This window comes from Thunnus maccoyii, chromosome 15 (assembly GCF_910596095.1).
Source record: "Thunnus maccoyii chromosome 15, fThuMac1.1, whole genome shotgun sequence".
NCBI classification, from domain to species: domain Eukaryota; kingdom Metazoa; phylum Chordata; class Actinopteri; order Scombriformes; family Scombridae; genus Thunnus; species Thunnus maccoyii.
This window is the reverse complement of record NC_056547.1, coordinates 13903648-13925323: the sequence shown is the minus strand read 5'-3', so window position 1 is coordinate 13925323 and position 21676 is coordinate 13903648. Positions and strand designations below refer to the sequence as shown.

Sequence of the window (21676 nt, the reverse complement as noted above, 5' to 3'; positions counted from 1 at the left end):
CTGAATCAAGGGTCTAAGGATGGAGGATGTTGTATTGGCTCTACAAATAAAACTGACTTGACTGGACTGTACAATAATTTAAATAAAACTATTCTCCCTCTGGTGAAACTGCTCACAGACATCTGTAACATGACGAGAACCTCCAACTACTTTTTTTTAAGGGGTCACAAGTCAAAAAAGACATTATACATTATCTGATAGACTGATAGACTTGCTCTAATCATGTATTCAGGCACTATTACTGTATATATTTATAGTAATTTTACTTTAACTTTAATTTTACTTCTGTGTCTAATTCAGATTTTAGTTTTTTAAATGTTTTTTTTATCCTTTTATATCTTAGCTACAAGTTACAGTCTCCTTCTTTAATCTGTGTTATGATTTATGTGTCATGGCTAGAGCTGCATCAATTAGTCAATTAATCAATGAGTCAATCGACAGATAATTAATCTGCAACTATTTTGACAATCGAAGTAAAAAATTCAAACAATCTCTTGTTTAAGGTTCTCAAATGTGAAAATTTGCTGCTTTTAACATTGTAGTAAATTAATATTTTAGGTTTTAAATTGCTGGTTAGACAAAACAAGACGTGATGACATCACTTTGGGCTCGAGGCAACTTTTTATTTTTTATCTTTTTATTTTTTTTTACTGTTTTCCGATGTTATACGGGCCATATAACATCAAATTATCATTAGTTGCAGCTCTAAACTAGAACCTCCCATTGGGATTCATACCTACCTGTTTCTAACTACAACAATAACAAGGAATAAAACAGAAACAGAAAAAAAGGAGTAATTAGGGTCAGTGGTCATAAATTACCTCAGCGGTGCCACAGCATTTTAGGAGACACACACACACACACACACACACACCTACACACTCATCATTGTTTGCTCCAGTGGGGTAATCCCAAACACTGGGATCTCCTCTTACAATGGCTTCATTAAGGGGACAATGGCATTGTGTCGGCTAATGACAGGGCTCCTCCCTGCCTTCTGTCTGCTCTGCGATCACCTGCAACACACACACACACACACACACACACACACACACACACACACACGCACACACACACACACACACACACACACACACAGACAAGTCATTATTAAAATCAGAGGGAGAAAGGTTAAATCAAAGGATGTGGGAGTGCATGGTCAGTCTGAGGCCCTCTATGAGGCTGTGCAGTCATGCATCTCATCCTCTCATTCCTCCATTTAACTTCTCTCCTTCATTGTTTTTCTTTTTTTTAATTCATTTTTAAATAAAATACAATCTAAAACCTCATTAGTCAATTTTTCTGAAAGCCTTGCCTTGAGTTTCCCTGTTTTCTATGTCACTGTTGAGTCTTTAACGCTGTCTTTTGGTTTGCTTGCAGGTGAGGAGGGTCATTACCTGCCTCTCTCACCGGACAGCCAATCAGCGCCCAGCTCCGCGTCGAAGCAGCCAATCAGCGGCAGGCTCGCCCTCACCTTCAACTCTTTCACAGTGAAAGAATTTCCAGCTAAAAGTTGACCCGCTGCCATTAAGCAAGCCAAGACAAATATTACAATACATGGCAGCAGGATGCGTTAATATTTGTAATAACCTCTACAAATTGATCAGCAGGCGGGCATTGTGATTGGCTGTCGTGGGGGTTGGGGGGGTGGGGGGGCACAAGCGGCTTTACCTGTGCCAGGTGGAGAGGAGGAGAGACAAGAGAGACGGGCAGGGGAGAAAAAGAAGCGGGGCGAGAAAAAGTCGACTTACCTGTAGACCAACTTCTGGCAACTCGCTCACTCTATTACCTGCTCCGACTTGAAAGTCCAGTTTCACAAGGAAGAACCGTAGAGGAAGCAAAATATGTCACAGGAGACAGACAAGTAAGTGGTCGAGCCAGCGGAGAGGATCTTTGATGATGATTTCTACTTGAATGAAGGGGGGAAAAACTTTTTGCAAGTGTTTTCTTTAGAGGCTGTGATTAAAGGAAAAGCTGCTATAAAATCGGAATTGTTTAGGGGGTGGGTGGGAAGTGGTTCATGTTATGGTTGTGTTACTTTTGGATAATTTCTGACAGATATGAGACTTTTAGGCCTGGAGGGGGAAAAAAAGTTGACAAACTTATTGGCGCCGTGGATTTCGTTAGAGCTGAATTCGCCATTTTTTTGACTGATGGGGGGAAAAGGCTGCAAAGTGCAACACCTGGATTTTCTTTACTTTCATTTCTCTGAATGATAAAATAGTTTTAGGTCTTGCTTTTGCATTGCATTGTATTTTTTCATATGTAAGGCCCGCAGTGAGCGATGGATCCGCTTGTGAATGGGGACAGTTTGGGCCTCTTGTGTTGTTTTGTAACACTAGAAAACTTCTTTATTCATATTACAGAAGACATTACAACCTTTGGACTTAAGTCATAGCTGCTTCTGAAACAGAGAGGAAAGCTTTTTTACCAATTTAATTGTCTAAGAAAGGTCGTGCTCTTGAAAATAATCATATTATAACTTACATTTTTTGTGTACAATATCTTATTAAATATCAAAAAATAGTATGGCTTTGCTGATTGAAATCATTTAAATTTGTATGTGATGGGTTTTAGTTTGAGAAAATCACACCTTTAACTTTTTATTTAATAATAATATTATTATTATTAGGTAATATGTATTCTCTCATAAATAATGATCTAGATTCTGATGTGCTGTGATCTAATTTTTTGATGAGATAGTATATAATATATAAAGTTATTATTATATTATTATTAGTAGTAGAAGAAGTAGTAATTGTGGCATGAAAACAGTTGCATGTATTTAAATATGAAGCCACTAAGTCTAAGCGTACAAATGTGGTGGATTTTCTACTCTGCAGCTCTGGTGTTTCGTGCATCAGAGCTGCAGAGGAAGCAGCGGGTACCCACTACCACTATTATGACTCACCGTGGTAATATTTAGTCAAATCCAACCAGAGTGGAGTTCATCAACATCACCTGCTGTGTTTTTCCTCTCTGAATATCAGCTCATGGTGCAGATGCCATGGAGAAGTTTCCCAAAAAGTTGACCAGAATTAGGAGCAGATAGAAGATCAATAAAAGATTTAAATTTGATTAGCAGCTATAGATGACATCCTGCAAAAAAATAGAAAAAGTGTGGATTTAAATGTGTTATGTGGGTATTGATGACGTAAGCGAGTCATGTTAAAGCAGCTTCGCCTTGTATGCTGCGTGTTTCTGCTTCTTTCCTGCTTTTCTATGACTTCTTTGCATCAGTATGACATCACCGATAAGGGGCGCGGCGAATAGGTTTGTTTTTCCTGGCAGGTAGATCTGACACACAATAATTAATGTCAATTAAAGAAACCACACTAGTACAAAGTTGGTTATTTCATGTCATAAATCTGTTATTTGAACAGCCACAGTTAGTAAAAGGAAATAACCTCCATGAATATTTCCTGTTGACGCTGATTAAATGGTGTGATTCAAGCTCTCCACACAAGTAAAGAAAAGAAGACAATGAACTTGAATCTACGACATCATCGCTGACGTCTTGCACTGTAAGAAGTCTGTGCGGCGCTTTTGCTGTCGTGAAGGTGTAATCGCTGATGCTGCTCACCGTAAAACATTTGCTAAGTGCAAGTTGACACATTCAGAGCCTTTTCTTGTGATTGGCTGAGTCCAAAGAGATGTTTTGACAACACTGTGTGTTTAACTGGTCTGTGATCTTAAGTGGCCCTACGGAGTGGAGAGACAAACCCATGCACGTACACACAAACACAAAATGCTACAGCAGTAATTTTTCAGTATATTTATTCATTATTTTTATCAGTTATTTAATATAGAAAATGTCCAAAATAATGACAAATGGTCAGATCTTAAAGTTTTGACTTCAATATTCCTGCTTTTGTTTGTAATAGTAAGAAATGGAGGAAAGTAGGGCTGCAACTATTGATTATTTTTATTATTCATAAATCTGTTGATTATTTTCTCAATTAATTGATCATCAGAAAACAATGACACATTACAATCACAATATCTTAGAGCACAAAGTTTCAAGCAAGAAGTGTTTAAAAGTGTTTAAAAGTGAAGATTTGCTTCTTTTAAATGTCATATTTGGACTGTTGGTCAGACAGAACAAGACTTTTGAGTTCCTTTAGCTGTGGGAAATTATTATAGCTTCCTCTATTTTCCGACAATTCATAAACTAAACAATTAATTGATAATAAATTAGTTGCAGCCCTAAATTGTGAATGTGAAACCAGGATTAATCTAATCAGTGTTCACTTGTGAATTCAAATGTTTTTGCTGTTTGTTCCTGTGTATCTGTCAGTAAACGTCTGGTGGTGGTGGTCCCCAACGACAGCTCCTTCCCCGCAGTGCGGCGGGCGTACACCAGCGAGGATGAGGCGTGGAGGTCGTACCTGGAGAACCCGCTGACAGCCGCCACCAAGGCCATGATGAGCATCAACGGGGACGAGGACAGCGCCAACGCCCTGGGCCTGCTCTACGACTACTACAAGGTGCAGAGACGTACAGCACTTATTTTGTGATGCAAGATGGTTTTTAGTGACTTAAGAAGGATTTCACTTCAAATAAATTGCTAGTAAAACATGTTCTCAGATACAATTGACTTTAAAAGCGTTGTATCTGGCAGAAAAGGTGCAGTTTCACAGTGTCTGTTTTGGGGCTGAGAGCCCAGAATTACCTCAGACATAAACTGCGTGTTCAACAGAAATCCTCCAGGACTAGATCAAATAGGTCTTTACAACTATAATTACTCGGCTGAGCAGTTTTCTGTTTTTAGAGGCAAATGTAAAAGAGAAGCACAGAGGTTCAGAGCTCCAAAGGAAAATAGTAGAAGTCTAACTTAATCTGCTTACAGGATTATAATTGTCAGTGTAAATTGAACAAATGATTGCACAACACAGTGATTATTATCCTATTTAACCACATATTTAACTGCACCACAGCTAAAAATATATGGTGCAGAGGCTGAACATAAAAAGGTGATCACTGTTTTTTTTACGAGAACCTCTTCGGGAATAAAGAGAAAATTGCTCAAGTGTTAACATGTGCTCCTTATTTCGTTCCAGGTGCCTAAAGAAAAGCGGCTTCTGCCAGTTCCCAAAGTTGTTGAGATTACAGAGGAGCAGGAGAAAAGGTCAGTGAATTTGGGTCTTTCAGTGTCTCAGTCAAGGATGCACATGTACAGACAGAAAGACCGAGAAAAAAATGCTAAACATGTAGTCGCTGGCAGACACTTCTCAGCAGTTAAATCCTCAGTAACTTTAGTATTTGAGATGTTAGACCTGCGGTTAAAAGGTTTGCATGTTAAAAACGGTTTAAAATGAAAAGCTTTCAGATTTTTCTAAATGCAATTTCCATAACACGATAAAGAACTGTGTACCTAAGATAATAGTGATATGAGACAAGCACTACAAGTATGCATGCGGGTAAATATCACAGATGAGTGAGTGTTGTTTCACTTGAAGCGCTGATAATGAATGAAAGAAGCTGGAATGGAGCCAATAAAAAGCTCCCGATCGCTTCAGAAAAAGAGAAAGCACAAACGATTTCATGGTTTAATGTGTCTCTGATGTTATGTGATAAAACTTCATCTACAAAAAAGTTAAGTCATATTACCTGTAGCCAACATTTTCTCACCTCCTTTAGCTGAGTGATACACTGATAGTATATGATAAGATATTGAGAGGATCTTTACACAAAAGCAACACTGGTGTTATTCTTTATTTTTCTCATCAACAACAAATATTAAAAAAAACAAAACAGAAAGTGTGTTAGTTCTGACTTCCCTGTCCTGTCTGTGGCACTCGGCCCCAAGGCTGTTTGTTCCTGCTGAAGACTTTTAAAGTCACATGACCAGTATTTGTAGTAGTAGTTACAGTAGTAGTAATAATTTCCTTAAGACAGCTGGGCAATGTAGTTTTTAGCAAACATTATGCAAACAGGAGGAAACAGAGCATTTGTTGGGGACTATTTTCAACTGTGGATTTATAAATATTTACAGTATTTATGGCAGCAGGACGGTTTATGTGGGACTGAGTCAAAATAACATAAAGTACCTGTGCTCATTGAAATGAAGAAAAATGTCTTGTGGAGCTTGTTTATGTGTTTTAATAGTTTGTTTTTTTTGACAACAATACGGCTCCATGCCACAGAGGAGTTAGCTACAATATATCAAGATAAAACTAAGTAAACAATACTTGTTGGGATCAGTTCAGCGTTAGAAACACAAGTCAGTCTCTGAACTCTTCACTCAACTAGAGACTGAGGACAATCTCTCAGGTTTCGTTGTTAAAACTGGGTGGAAACAATTAGAAAGTTAAAAAAAAAAAAAACCTGCATTGCAGAACCAATCCAAAGTCTTCGGTAGGCGAGGAGATCTCCGATTGTCTGGTATCGTGAGACTAATTCAGTCTTCTCATGGGATTTGTTGACAATAAAGGAAATACAGAAATTTGCCAACCTTATTTTTTTAAGTTTGTAAAAAGATCGCAAAAACACCAGTTCCCAAATCGCCAAAAAATAATATTCCACTGATTCTAGTGTTGCCTTTTACAACTGTCTGTTGATCTGTGGATATTTTCATCCATGATCATTTTGATGTAGAGGTGGGAGAGAAAGCTTTGATAGCTGTCAGTCCTTGGCCAGTAACAGCATATATTTTACTTCCAGACGTAGTTCTTTGACGTATTTCACTACTTAGAAGTTCACATCTCTTTTCTCAGTAATAAATAATTATAAAATACATTAAAAATACAATAAAATACAGTAAAGCAATACAGTAAGAGCAAAAAGAAAATTCAAAAGAGCAGAAATGCATCTCAGATCCTGTTAAATCAATGTGTTTCTTCAGGTCCACGTTGCCTAGCAACCCCAGCAGCCAAAGCGAGGTGGAGACAGTGGACAACCGTGTTCAGGTCCTCAAGTCCGTCCCCGTCAACCTGTCGCTCAACACGGAGCACCCAGACACCAAACGGGAGCAGTTCAGCAGCACGGCGGGGGCGGGTTCGGGGGACGGAGGCTCGCCAGCTGTGGCCGTGGTGAAGGCCGAGGTGTACGCGCCCGTCTTCATGGCGGGAAGCGGGCTTCACTACAGGGTGGAGGGGGAGGAATCAGCGAGGGTGATCTACGAGCAGAGTCCGTATGAGGTAACCACCGTCAGTCACAGCTCCTACGTGAAAGAAGACCAGCAGAGTCCGCCTGACAGCCCGTATGAAGAGGAGAGAGACGGGGTGAGGAGAGACGCCAGAGTCCGTGAAGTGTTATGAGTGAAAAATAAACTCTAAAACTGTTTCCTGACATTTCTCTAATAATTAATTTCCCCTTTTTCCAAAAAATTATGCAGCTGAAGCAATTCAAGAAGGGTCTTTTTTGACTCAGACATAAAATCTAACACAAGTGGTCTCATTTTAAGTGGACACAAGCCCAAAATGTTGCCCTAAAACACACTATAACATACAATAACTGGTTTTCTTTGAACTTCTGGGCCCAGTTTTTTAAAATTCTCTTTCATTCCTACAGATAAATGTTGAAACATCCATAAGATTACAATAAATATTTTAGTTTAAGTCCATTTTGGTGTGAGTCCTCTCAAAGATCAAATGTTTCTGTTAAGACTCATTTTGAAAAAAATGTTCAGCAGTTATAAAGAGATGCAACAATAACAACTTTGCTAAATCCTCAATAGACCAGAATGCAATGCAGTCACAAGATATGTTTTACTTAGAGAAAAGGGCTCAGCTTTCACTTTTTTTTCACCTGGAAAAAAAAAACTCTCTTGCTGTTATCGTTTTGTCGCTATCGTCTTCTACATCGACACGTAGAAGCCACAGTTGAATGAACGATCTGGTACAATGTGGGCGTCGTTGAAAGACACTCTGGGAAATGTAGGAAGGCACAAGACGTAAAAGAAAAGAATGCAGATGTAAGGAACACCTGGAGAGAAAACATCTTTATATTAACACGTTATGACTGCTGGAAATGCACTGAATGTCACAGGCGGATGACCTGTAACAGTATATGCTGGGTGGAGTTTTTTTGTTTAATGGGACGTGAAGACAGAGAGATGTTTAAATATGATTCACTAAGAGTCCAAAAGTTCCTCACCCTAACAGGAATCTACAAGTGGTTATTGAGTTCGTTTCCCGCTAGTCTGAGATCTCCATGTTGTCATTGTTATAGCCTTTTTTTTTTCTCACTTACAGCATTGTTTAACCAGTTCCTCTCACTCTAAATATACTTGTCAATGTGCCTAAATAATTTCCTCTTTCTCTGTGTTTATTTTTGCATTCTCAATAGAAGTACCACACACCTTCCTCTCTGGCTACAGATGACTTCTTATTTCACCAGGAGGGAGTGTAAGTAACTGCCATCCCACTCACAATACAATTACTTAGCTTACTTGTTATTACAGCACAATCATCCCTATATGTTAAACTGTTAATATTCAAATTAGTGCCATTTTGAAGTCAAAACACTGATCCGAAATGATCCAGAAAGGAATGAAAAAGTAAAAGAAATTACACTGTGTTGTTGTACCTCCATCCTACCTTGTTATATCTAATCACATATTCTCTATGTGTGTGTTTGTGTGTGTGGACAGTGACAGCTTCCAGTACACGCTGGACGCCACTCGCTCGCTGCGTCAGAAGCAAGGTGAGGGGCCGATGACCTACCTGAACAAGGGCCAGTTCTATGCCGTGACGCTCAACGAGCTCAGCGCCAACAAACGCCTCCGTCACCCCATCAGCAAAGTCCGGGTGAGCGGATCCGTTCAGCCTCTTCATGACTTTTTATTCATTTTAGTTCAGCTGATTTTGATTTAGCTGTAGTTTATATATATATGTAGGGCTGTAACTAATGATTAATTTAATTATCGGCTAATCTGCCGATTATTTCCACAATTAAAAGATTAATCTCACATGTATATTATGTAATATCTCTATAAAATGTCAGAAAATAGTGAAAAATGCCGTCACAATTTTCCAAAACCCAGTTAACATATTCAAAGGTTTTATTGACCAAAAGTCCAAAATCAATCATGTTTATTGTCATAGATGACAGACAAGAGCATTGACTGTGAAATTTTGGCATTTTTGCCAGAAAAATTACTGAAATGATTGTTCAATTATCAGAATAGTTGCTGATCAATTGTCTGACAATCAACTAATTGATTAATTGTTTCAGCTCTATATATTATACACAGAAAATACCAAGATATGGTTTTGATGTATGTAATTTAAGTCTACCTATAATTAAACCTTAAGACTGCATGTTTTCCAAAGCTGCAATAATCAATATTTTTATATTAACAATGGATTAAATGACTATGTGTAATGTGTCCTGCAGGTCCTCTCAGATCTATGAAGCCTTTTAGCGTCATTTAGCTCTTTTTTTTTGGTTTTTGCAGCCTACAACTTTTTGGTTTGCTCTCATTAGCATTGTTTCATGCAACAGGCAGCTGTTTTCAGCAAAAAAAGCTCTGATAAACCTACTGTTCATTATGGCAGACGACTCCAATGCAAAGCTGATGTGCTGCTAATATCTGCTGGATGTGTAAATAAGCAAATGTTTGCCAACACATTTGTCATTTCAGCTTTGTGAGGTGATAATATGTCAATTTGTGCTTACAGCTTGTTTTTTGACTTGATTAATTGGCTGTTAATGCAGCTTTTATTAAAGTAAAAGGCTGCCGTCTCTTTATCTTAATTAAGACCGTAAAGTGGCCAAGTATAATAATTTGGGTCTTATTTTTAAAGTTTTGGCACATTTCTTTGAACTGAATAAAAGTTTTATTCACTAATGTAATTGCTTAGATCTGGGAACATGGTGACATCGCTACAACAACATATGACAGCACAAGAAATGAGCTGTCACACAATCAACACAAATCATTAGTATTAGCCAGATTATCTAAATCACTTTATTTGGAGGTAAAACTGAATTGAATATTAATGTTAGCACACCTGAAATGTTGGTGATAATCTGTAATAGAACAGGAAAACTCTGTGCACAACTACGCCGAGAACGGTAGGACGAAGTCGGTTTGTTTGGGTAATAATTTTACCAGATCCCAGCAATTAACTTGGTAAGTTCAGTGTTTTTATCACTGATAGGAATGATGCCAAAAAGTACAGAAATAAGACCAGAGTTGTAATAAACTGGAACTGAAAGAACGATGCAGGAAACAAGAATCTGGTGCGGATTTGATGCTAAAATACTCGGTCTTAAACCCAGGAACTAGCTTAATAATTACACAGCCTTGATCTGAAACTTGACCATCATTTGGTTGAGACTCAGCTTTACTTTTGTCCTGTCTTGTTCCCCTTCTCAGAGCGTTATCATGGTGGTGTTCAGTGAAGATAAGAACCGAGACGAGCAGCTTAAATACTGGAAGTACTGGCACTCTCGGCAGCACACGGCTAAACAGAGAGTCCTAGACATCGGTAAGACCGTAGCTGCCCTCCTCCTTCTTTTCAAAAACGTCCATGTTTACAGGTGAAATTCTTGAAGAACTTAATGAATGAATCACAACACGTGAACTTAAAGGCGACAGTAGATTTATGGTATTGCTGCAAATGCTGGAATGCACTTAGCTAACAAACAAGGCATGACCAAACTGAGAGCAAACAAGCCCCCACCCAACTGCCTGCCTGAGGCTGTTCAGCTGCCCACCGCCATCCACCTTCAGAGAGGAGGCTGTAATACACACACCTGAATCTCTTAATATCTAGGTGTTGCTGGGACACACCACTTAAACCCTCTAAATCTCTGCAACATTACCTGAGAGATTGAGCAAAACACTGATATGGGAAAAAAAAATTGGCGTCAATCCGGCAAACTTTCTCTCTCGCTGCATTTCTCACGCTGCCTCATATTGTTTCTCAAAACTTTTGACCTTTTGTGTGCCGTTGTTGTTGTTTTTTTTTTCGTTTTTCTTTTTTTTTTTTTGGTGGATGAATTTGAATTTGAATGGAGCTTTTTCTACGCCTTGTTGAATGTGAGTGTGTGAGAAGTTTGTAGGCGGTTTGTGTTTGACAAGCTCGGGCCTGCTAACCAGGCAAAGAGTCAGAGGTATGTGGGAGACTCAGGGTGGATGATGGGATACACACACACACACACACACACACACACACACACATATACACACACACACACACATAGCAGCACACCTGTACACAGCCTGTTGGGACAGGGAAAGGAATGCCAGACACACTGTTACCTCGGTTGGTCTTATTGGTCTGTTGAAAGTCATTCTTGCCCAATTTAGATCTTCATCTTAATTCTTATATTTAAATTCATCAAAACAAACCATGACCAGCCTGCAACTCTCACACACACCTTAATACTAGGCGTGACGTTGTCAATAAGCTCATTAAAATTGAGCAAGACGGAATTATGTTTATTTTTTGGATTTTTCTCTGATCTTTCCTTTATTTATTTTCAAATGCTATACACTGAAAATCTCTTTGATTGAACGACTCACAACTTACAATTAAGGGTCACTAGTAGACATTGTTTTGTTTTAAAGAAATAAGTTGATATTTTGAGAAATATGCTTATTAGCGTTCTTGCGGAGAGTCAGATGAGAAGACTGATACCGTACGCTAAATACGTAGCTGGGGGTCAGCAGATGCTCCCTCCGCATTAGAGCTATCTCTTACATAACACACTGTTGGGATCCCCTGAAGGGCGGATGTTAGGGTTAGGGGTTAGGATCAGACAGACAGACAAACAAACAAACAGATAATCAGACAGAAAACATTACCTCATTGGCAGAGGTACTGATCTGAGGCAACATAGACGCGCTCCCTGTAGCTGCAGCCAGGAAACCAGCTAGCCTGGCTCTGTCCAAAGATAATAACAAAGTTGCCTACCAGCACCTCTAAAACTCACTAATTCACACATTAACAAGAAGTAGTCCAGCATATAATCCCCCATAAAGCCACAGATTGCTTTATTAAACTTCGGTTTTTGTACGAATTAAACTAACATGTTACTGCTAAGCTAAGCCAAGCTAAGCTAACCATCTCATAGCTGTAGCTTCATATTGAATGGACAGATATCAGAGAGGTATTAATTTTATCAAAATGTTGAACTATTCCCAAAAAAATCCAGCAAAAAATGTTGGGAACTACTTTGCTAGAAAATCAAATAATTTCTGTTGTTTTGCTGTCAAATAGCATCTCGATACTGAAGTGATTTGAAGGTTATAAGTCTTTTTTGGACAGCTTGTTCCATGTAGCTGCCAGTTAATCCTGTTAAGAGGAAGTGTGCTATCTTTTTTAGCACGATTCCCTTTGGCATTTGCATCTGTAATGAATGTGTTTGTGTGTATGAACCACAGATACATACAGATGCATCTACTGTATAGCTCAACCCGCAGGGCCGAAATATTTTTCCATCTCACTGATACATATCAAAACATACATACAGTATATACACACACAATCCTACAAACACTGTCCAGGGTGGGTGCTAAAAACTACTATATACTGTATACATATCATATATAAAGTATAACAAAAATCACTTATTTCATCCTCATAGTTCTACTAGTTAGTTCTACTTGTTTTATGTATTTATGATTTATATTAGAGCTGCAATGTATGATGATTTGGATTATTGATTAATCTGTTAAATGATAGTCAAGTCAAGTCAAATTTATTTATAAAGCACATTTAAAAACAACCCACATTGACCAAAGTGCTGTACAGACCAGAGCAGGTAGCTAAAATCACAAATACGAGAAACATTGACATAAACAACAAGACACACAGCTCATAGGCACAAAAATCAGGAGGATTCAAACGCTAGTGAATCAAAGTTAAGAGCCTGGACTTAGAAGAGTCGATGGAGGGGGCATAAATTAGTATGTCAAAGAAAATAATCATTAGTTGCAGCCCTAATTTACATTTGAGGCCATAAAACAGAATTTTTAAAGCGACTTAAATGCTTCGACTAAACAGTTAATCGACCTTTCAGCTCTACTTTATGTGTATGTACAGTAAGACTGTAGATTAAAGTGGGGGATACTCTGAGGGTCAAATGACAGACTGGCCTCCTCTCAGCTCCTGGGTCGGATCGGCCTGTAGCTGGATGCAGCCTGTAACCTGAAGCTGCTCAGAGCGCTGATTTGAATAGCAGTGGAGGAGGGTCTGTGTGTGTCGGGGGGAGGGGTGGGGGGGCATCATGCCCCTGGGCCACATCGCTGAATGGATCATTTGAATGGGGGTTATTTAATGGGGGATACTAGCAGAGAGGCATGTTTCTTCCTGCCCTGCTGCTTTGTGCACCTGCTGAGAATCCAGGAAGTGTCGCTGTGACGGCGGTTAGGATGACGAAGGAGGTCGAAGGTCACGGAAGGAGAGGGGCGATGCTCTGAGACGAGAACAGCAGAACTGGTGTTGGTTGAGCTGCTTCTCCAGACAGACTTATACAGATTTTATTTCAGTTGGAAACTACAGCATGTGGTTTCACCTGTAGTCGTCATCAGTTAGATGATAAAACTGGTGTTATTTTATGTTTTTCTTGTCAATATTGTCCAAAAAAATGCCATGAAAAAACCAAAACTAACAATACTTTCCCATTTCCCTACCATGTCTGCAGCCTGTCCAAACATCTAAATCTTTAAAATAAGGGCACACATGTATAATTTCATCTTTTTTAGTTATCTTTTTAAGTTTTCGGACCAAGTCAGTGTTGGAAAATATGAAATGTCACCAGAAAAATATAAAACGCTACCAGCCTTGTTCTTTAAATTGGCTTAAAAACCTGCAAACTCTCGGGTTTTGATTTGGAGACCACTGATCTAAATCAGCTGTAATTTTACGTTCCCTTCAGCTGTTTTTGCCTAAACTTTTGACATCTTCAGAGAGTCTAGCTGGAGGAAAGAAATCTCCATAATCTTAATAATCAGTCCTGCTTTCTGCTTGAGCATCATGCATTTTTCAGTTTATCCCAGGAGTGAAAAGTTTTCATAAACCAAACAGTCATCATGTTTTTTTTCTGAAAATGAAGAAAAGTAAATGAAGGACTAAATAAAAACACAAGGCACTTAGAAGCTTTTTCCACAGCATACCAGTGTACTTGACCCTGTGTTTTCAGAGCCCCTCCTGTTTGCAGTCACACAGGTTAACAATAGCCGGCCGATGTGCTCCTCTGAAAGGCTTTTAATAAGGTCCTGAGAGCCGAATAGCCTCCCGTGTTTCCTCCCGCTGCCTTTGAATCCAAAGATTATGTTTGCCCAAGCAGATAAGGTTTTATCTTATAAATTTGAAGCGTGTCATTTGATTGCTTATCTTAACAAACAACAGCTACCTGCTTTTGTAATTTATTGACCAATCTGTTCTGTATATTAAGGGGTTTTTTTTAGAGGGGAGGTCTGATTTTTTTTTAAACAGCAGATATAAACAAAAAAAAGCAGATTGCAGAAAATTATTGATGCCTTGACTCAAAATACTCACTCTGGGGATGCCTTTTGAGTGTGCGTTTGTAGCAAAACTTAAATCTGAGAGGTTATTGTGATCGCAGAAATAAACCATCTCTCTGTTTGTGTTCGCAGCTGATTACAAGGAGAGCTTCAACACAATCGGCAACATCGAAGAAATCGCTTACAACGCAATCTCCTTCACCTGGGACGTGAATGAAGAGGCAAAGGTAAAGAAAACAAACCAAAAAAAATACAAAAACAAACATTACAGCCTTTTTTCGTAGGAAATAAATGTCACTGTAATTTTCCCAGAAACTGTCTGTTATGTTTACTCTGGCTGGAGGCGTGTTGTAGATGTTAAAAAAGCAGTGGGACAGGTTTTTTTTTTTTGCTGATTCAGTTGTCAGCAAACAAATGCGCTTGTTTGACAAATTAACCGGCTTTTAACTGTGATAAAAGCACTCCAGACACTCCAGAGCTCACTTTAAACATGAAATCATCCATATTTTTGTTATGAGAAGAATTAAAAGCCAAAAGCAGTTGCTGTGCTTCATGTTGTAATGTTTTTGACTTTCCGTCATAAAACCGATGGGCAGTGTTGTGTACTTTTCCTCTTGTTTGTCCTCTTTGTGTTTGTGAAGCCCACTCCTTTGTGGCCGCTCCTTAAATGCAGACCAGTCACTGTTTGAACTCCAGAGTCCCCCCAAGGGCCAACACACACCAATCCTCATCCCCACCCACTGTTGTTTGTTTTGCCCTCATTTCTGTGTGAATGCAACTGACTGCGTGTGTGTGTGTGTGAGTGTGAGTCATTCTGTATGTGTGTGTGTTTCATTGTAATAGCAACCCGGAGACAAAGAAGTTGTTGGAGGAAATCCAAGCACACTTCTCTGGGCCAATATTGACTCTTCCTCTCTACGTCTTTCTCTCTCTTTCTCATAATCTGTGAAGACTATTGAGCCTGAATATAATATACCTGTTGCAGCGCAGGAGCAGGTGTAATATCCAGGTAGTTTATTGGACATGCTGTGCCTGTTTTAGTTCTCAAAGTATCCTCTTTAAGTTCTACAAAATCAAAATAGCAAGCAAAATAAACAGGAAACTTGAAAGAGATAGTTCAAGTTTGTTTGGGGGGATTTTTTTTATGCCAAAGACGAACATTTTTATGCTTCAAGGTTGTAGGAAAAAGTCCAAAATATCTGAACTATACCTGTAAATTGAATAGTTTTTTCTTCTCAGTAAAGTGCGCAATATGTGGTTCAAACAACTATATCAGAGCGCAGAATATAGAAGCACAAGATCCAGAGTTGTTATGGTTTAAGTTAATGACCAACCCTCTTGGCTTGTATCGAAGAGCGCATTAATATTCTAATACAAAAGGTGGATGATGACGTGTGCAGAGAGGAACAAGGAAAGCAAAATACAACCCTGCTATGTTACTAGAAACCTTGCATTTAAGTAGCAAAAGTTAGCAGTGGTTGCCGGTTCATTAAAGGGCCAGTTCACATAAATAAAAAAATGTTTCTCACGGATCTGTAGTGTGAAGTAGCCTCGAAGTCAGATGGAGTTTTGGTTTTTATCTCCAAGGATTTTGAGATATCTGAAACTTCTGCTGCTAGCCAGATGCAAAGGAGGTGACATTTTTTGTGCTGCTCAAATCATTAAAAAAACTCTGGATACTCCACAGTCCTCCTTCAGACTGTTTTAATTTGGACTATGTCATCTGTAAAAAGTATTTAATGAGTATTTGGTCTTTAATATCAATGTTAAAGGATGCAGTCCTGAATTTGAAAGCAGCACGTGTCTCTAAAAGAGATTAAAGTACCCACTCATGTTTTAAAAATCATTTTTCAAACACAAATAAATAAAAATATTTAGTTTCCAAGGGCCACATTGCTCAAGGACCAGCTTCTAGTTGCACTTGTCAGTATATTTGAGTTGTTATGAAGGTTTTTTTTTCCTCTAAGCAAAACATTTAATTCATGCAGGCAAGCTGAAGAAAAAAAACATGTGCACGTGTAAACTTCTCTCTCCATCCTCTCCCTCCTTTGTGTCACCGGCAGATCTTCATCACGGTCAACTGTCTGAGCACAGACTTCTCCTCTCAGAAGGGGGTGAAGGGTCTTCCTCTGATGATCCAGATCGACACCTACAGCTACAACAACCGCAGCAACAAGCCGCTGCACAGAGCATACTCACAGATCAAGGTTTTCTGTGACAAGGTAACAGGCCCTTGATTATTATATATAAGTGAATTTAATACATTTTGACTGTCAGTTACTTTGTAGTATCCATATATTATACTGTTTGTATACAAGTAACCATTCTGAGGGTTTGTTGTCATTACGAAACTATATTTTTAAGTGAATCCTACTGTAGTGTGGCACCCTGAAAGAGAAATATTGGTCAATTTAAACTCCCTCATGTGCTCGAATGAAAAACTGCAGTTAGCATGTAAACAAAACAATGTATTAAACATGTTGTAGCCTCCCAATTACTTTAGTTATGCAAAGCTAGTCAGTTATATGACATCACCGTAATGCTTTATTATATGGGTCCCTTAATTTTATACTAATTCCCTGAAAACTTTCTGAGAATTTGCAGGTATTTCACAGTTAATTTTTAGGATGTTTTACAGAGAAACAAATCATGAAAAAAAACATAAAACAAAAAAAGTGTTAAGTTGATTTAGTTGGTAAGTACACTCATTATATTTGGATTCATATGTCGTTTGCAAAAAATCTTAATAACAAATTAATAAGTTAAGTAGAATTAACAATTGAGATAATCAATCAGTTGTCAATGAATTTAAATTAAATTTAATTTAATTTCAGCTCTAGTTCTAGTTTATTGTTCTGCTTTAAAACTGTATTTTAACTGAGATTTTTGATAAATAATCATCAGTAACGTGGATATAATGACTAAGTGTGTAAAGGCAAGTAATAGAACATCACTTTACTTAAATGCAGCCTTAAAACCAGGAAAAGACAACACTTATGCCATATCATGATATCACGATATCCAAAATCATCTGGTCTCATATCATGATATCAATATATCGATATATTGCCCGGTCTTAGTGCCATCTTATTATTAAAGAGGCTCAGATTTGACTCCTTCATCCTCTATAAAACAAAATGAACGGAGTGAACGACATTAGACAGAAAATGTGCATTCATGGTGATTTATTTTCTGGGAAGAATATGTCAAAACTGGTATGATATGAAGCTTAATCAAATCAAATTCAAATTAAACTGTCAGTAAAACAGCTCTACTTCAAATTACAGATCTGAATATTGACTTCCCTCTTTCAGATTTAAAAGTTTACAAATAGACACAGCAAAGTCTCAATCCATACGACAAAAATGTGAATTCATGAAGTTTGCGTTTCGTTACCTGACCTAATGTTTCTAAGATGTTTTAAGCTGTTGGGACTTTTACCGTAAATGTAACTGTAGAAATACTCAGATTTATACTTTTAATACTGACTGCAAAGTAATTAGGCGTGGAAGTGGAGTAAAGGAGTTAAATCATGACATCAGTCCTCCCTCTAGTGGTCTCACCTGCACAGTGAGCCTCCAGACACACCTGAACACACAAACACATCATATACTGTACGCAGTGTGCAGGACATTTTTATTCATGAAGAACTTTCAGGTGTTAAATTTTCTGGAAACGGAGACAACAGTTTTGTCAGATGAGCAATATGTTCATAGGAGGCTCCACCAACTGATGATGTGTCCAATTTCTTTTTTTTTTTTTTTTTTGTCTGTCTTTCTCAGGGAGCAGAGAGGAAGATAAGAGACGAGGAGAGAAAACTGTTTCGCAAGAAGTCAAAAGGTTTGAGCTACAATTTTAGCATCAAAATCTGGGAAAATTATAGCTCCAGGCTGTGTGAGCAAATCACATGTTGGATGGCAAGAAAATGAATCATTAATGATCAGTTTTCTCTCATCTGCCTCATCTTCTAGGGAAGGACGGAGGCGTAGGTGTCATAACCGTTCCCAAGAAGTCCGACACCACCCATTTCAAGACCATGACCGACTTGGAAGCGCAGCCCGTCCTTTTCATCCCCGACGTTCACTTCGGCAACCTGCAGAGGGCCGGACAGGTATGCGCTTCCTCCTCACTTGTTGCTAGAGGTGAAATAAAATAAGAGTTTCATATCAGCTGAGTTCATCTGCTGAAAGGTGAAACTGATGCCGCAGCTTCAAGTTTTTCTGGTTTTTCTGACACCACTCAGTCGTGCTTATTCTTGCTTTTCTCTTTTTATGTTAAATATTCTACTTTTTTTTTTTTCATCTGTGTCTTGTTTCATTTGCAGGTGTTTACCTTCAACACAGAGGAGATCGAGAGAGAAGGGTGAGCGTGCATCAACAGGAAATGAGCTTTTTCATTTACATCAGGTCACACAAATATAAGGGATGCAAATGAAAGCGTGCACCGATAACAAAACACATACAGAGGAAGTGCACGTCACCACAAATGCAAACAATACGCGTTATGTGTATGGCACATTTTTGTTTGTGTGTTTTTCTAGGAGTGTGCTGGTAAAGAGGATGTTCAGGCCGTCAGATGAAGATCTGTGTCCTTCACCTCAAAAACAGATCAAAGAAGAGACACACAAGAGAGGTATAAGATGGCAGCTTCTTCATCCTCCTCTCTCTTTCTCTTTTATCTCTTTCAGTGAGCTTCAAAGACATGATCATCCAGTCCAGGCAGAGCTGGAATCAGAGAAATATCTGATTTGATCTGCTTACAGCTTCTCAGATGCTTTTGCCTATTTCATATCACCGTAATCATTATTTCCTTTACCAACTAATCAGTTGATTATTGACAAAACAATCTCACCACAAGATTCATTTTGGAGCTGTTTAGAGCTTCAAGTTGAGTCACACAGTCCCTCAGCAGATGGAGTTTTTTACAGTTGTCATGGAAGTGTAGACTGAAAGATAGTTTTTCTGAGCACTTTAAGGACTTTTCGTGTCATGTTAGCTTAAAAATTGAGATTGAAAGTTCATTCTTGATCTTGGAAACAGTAGTTGACAGAAAGGTTTCACTATAAGGTCCAATTAGTCGCTGATTGTGCCACAAAATCCTCCTCAGTTTGCACATTTGTCATGGAATTTAGAGTATTTCTGATTAATCTGTGAATCGTTTTGTCTAGAAAATGTCAGAAAATATTGAAAAACATTCATCACAATTGTCCAGAGCCCAAGATGATGTCTTCAAATTGCTTGTTTTGTCCCAACAAAAGTTAAAAACCCCAAAATATTCTGTTTATAATGAAATAAATTCAAGACAAAAGCTGCAAATCCTCACATTTGAGATGCTGAAACAGTGAAAGTTTAGCATTTTAGCTCAATAAATGACAAACAAATAAAGAGTTTTCAAAATATTTGATGATGATGATTTTCTGTAGATGTAATTTAATAGCACTACTGTAAATTGTAAAATGTTGACAAAATTAAAGGAAATCACTCCGGTAACTTGTGTTAGCATTAACCATGATTTCTGGCCATATATAGATTTATTGATTTATCAAGTGATAGAAAAAATATCAAAAGATGAATCAATAATGACAATAAACATTACCCTCATCGTAGTGAATGTGACAAACATCCATGAAAATACCCGACAGCAGAGAATATTCACGACATACAGCACAGTTCGCTCCACAGGTGAAACACACACAGTAAAACTTTACTCTCCTTTCTCACTCTGCAGTGCTGTTGTACGTAAGAAAGGAGATGGACGAGGTCTTTGACGCTCTGATGCTCAAGTCTCCCACACTCAGAGGCCTGATGGATGCGGTGAGTGACGCCTTTCTCTTAAAAGTGATGCGAAGAGCACGAATTGTTTGCAGCAGGGCGCCTGTTTACAAAACTGCTTTCATTTGTCGTCTGCAGATATCAGAGAAATATGGCGTGCCGACGGAGAGGATAGCCAAAGTGTACAAGAAGAGTAAAAAAGGGTGAGTGAGGAAACTTTTTTACGTTGCTGTATTGGTACTTTGACTTAAGTTAAGGATCTGAGTACTTCTTCTACTGCTTGGCTTGTTCTCAAACATGTTTTTAGGAGACTGACGTGGCGTTTTTGGAGCTTTAGAACACACTTGTGTAAAATTTACAGTGTCTTTTGTGTTTTGGGTCAGGATCCTGGTAAACATGGACGATAACATCATCGAGCATTACTCCAACGAAGACACCTTCATCCTCAACATCGAGAGCTACGCAGACGCCTACAAGATCACGCTGACGGAGATCTGACAGCTCGTCAGCCGACCCGAAGGACGGCACGTTGAGACGAAAGAGACGCTGTGACTGCTGGTTGGCTGAAATCTACGAGGCTGCTATCGACCGGCTTGATAAGCTGACTGACGTTACTGGAGACAGTTCGCTGGAGGCGTTGCTCTGACGCTGCCAGCTCTCCAAACACTGTTACACTATGAAGCATTTTCTGTACAGGAGGAGGAGCGTGACATAAATAAAAAGAGGAAATGACACAAATGGACATTTTCATTCTTATGAACTGATTATATTTACTCTTCCTCTATGCTGTGAGGACAAACGATGGTGCACAGATCTATCTATCCACCCCACTTACTGACTTTTGCTGATATTTTTATTGTATAAAAAGAATTTGTACTTTTATTCTCATCCTGTACAGTCTTGTGTTTTTGCCAAATACACATCAGGAGTAGCCTCATGAAATGCCTGATTGTACAATAACATGTAACCACAGCTTGAATTAGTCGACTTTAAGTAAGTTAGCAGCTTCTTTGCATGCCAGCCTTTGTTTTTGTTAGTTGTGTTATTATTTATTAATGCTTTAAATGACAATGTTTTGCATTTCACTAGCAATTTATCCAAGAATTTCAAGTACTTTTACATTTCAGTCGCCCTCTATAAGAGTGCTGGAGGAGTTTCTCTATATTTCAGCCATGTTGTAATATTTTAATGTCAATAAATATACTTAAGTGTTTCTCTGTAGGGCCTTACATGACTCAAAAATACTGTAAACAACTTCTGAGGGGTGACAAATGGCACTTGGTTGTTGCGTAGATCTCATATGCTTGGCTGTGTTGAAAAAAATTAATAAAAATATAAACACTGACATGTCATCTTTGGTAAAAACAAAAGACTCCGGCCATGGTAGCGGCTCTGTGAGGCTCTACTTAGGCACAGGTTTCTTTTAGCTAAACGCAAACGTCAGCATGCTTATATGCTGACAATCACAATGCTAAAATACTGA

General features: G+C 38.5%; 1 protein-coding gene across 1 annotated transcript; it reads left to right on the top strand.

Annotated features, from left to right (window-relative positions):
* The first annotated feature begins 1670 nt into the window (after window positions 1–1670).
* grhl2b (grainyhead-like transcription factor 2b) lies at window positions 1671–21538 on the top strand. The gene is made up of 16 exons (XM_042434546.1): window positions 1671–1864; window positions 4298–4487; window positions 5061–5128; window positions 6845–7223; window positions 8290–8348; window positions 8594–8750; window positions 10325–10436; window positions 14555–14649; window positions 16486–16644; window positions 18205–18262; window positions 18394–18533; window positions 18747–18784; window positions 18963–19054; window positions 20150–20235; window positions 20332–20396; window positions 20577–21538. Exons 1-16 carry the CDS (start codon window positions 1845–1847, stop codon window positions 20689–20691), a joined length of 1833 nt encoding a protein of 610 aa, XP_042290480.1. The 5' UTR covers window positions 1671–1844; the 3' UTR covers window positions 20692–21538.
* The last annotated feature ends 138 nt before the right edge of the window (window positions 21539–21676 follow it).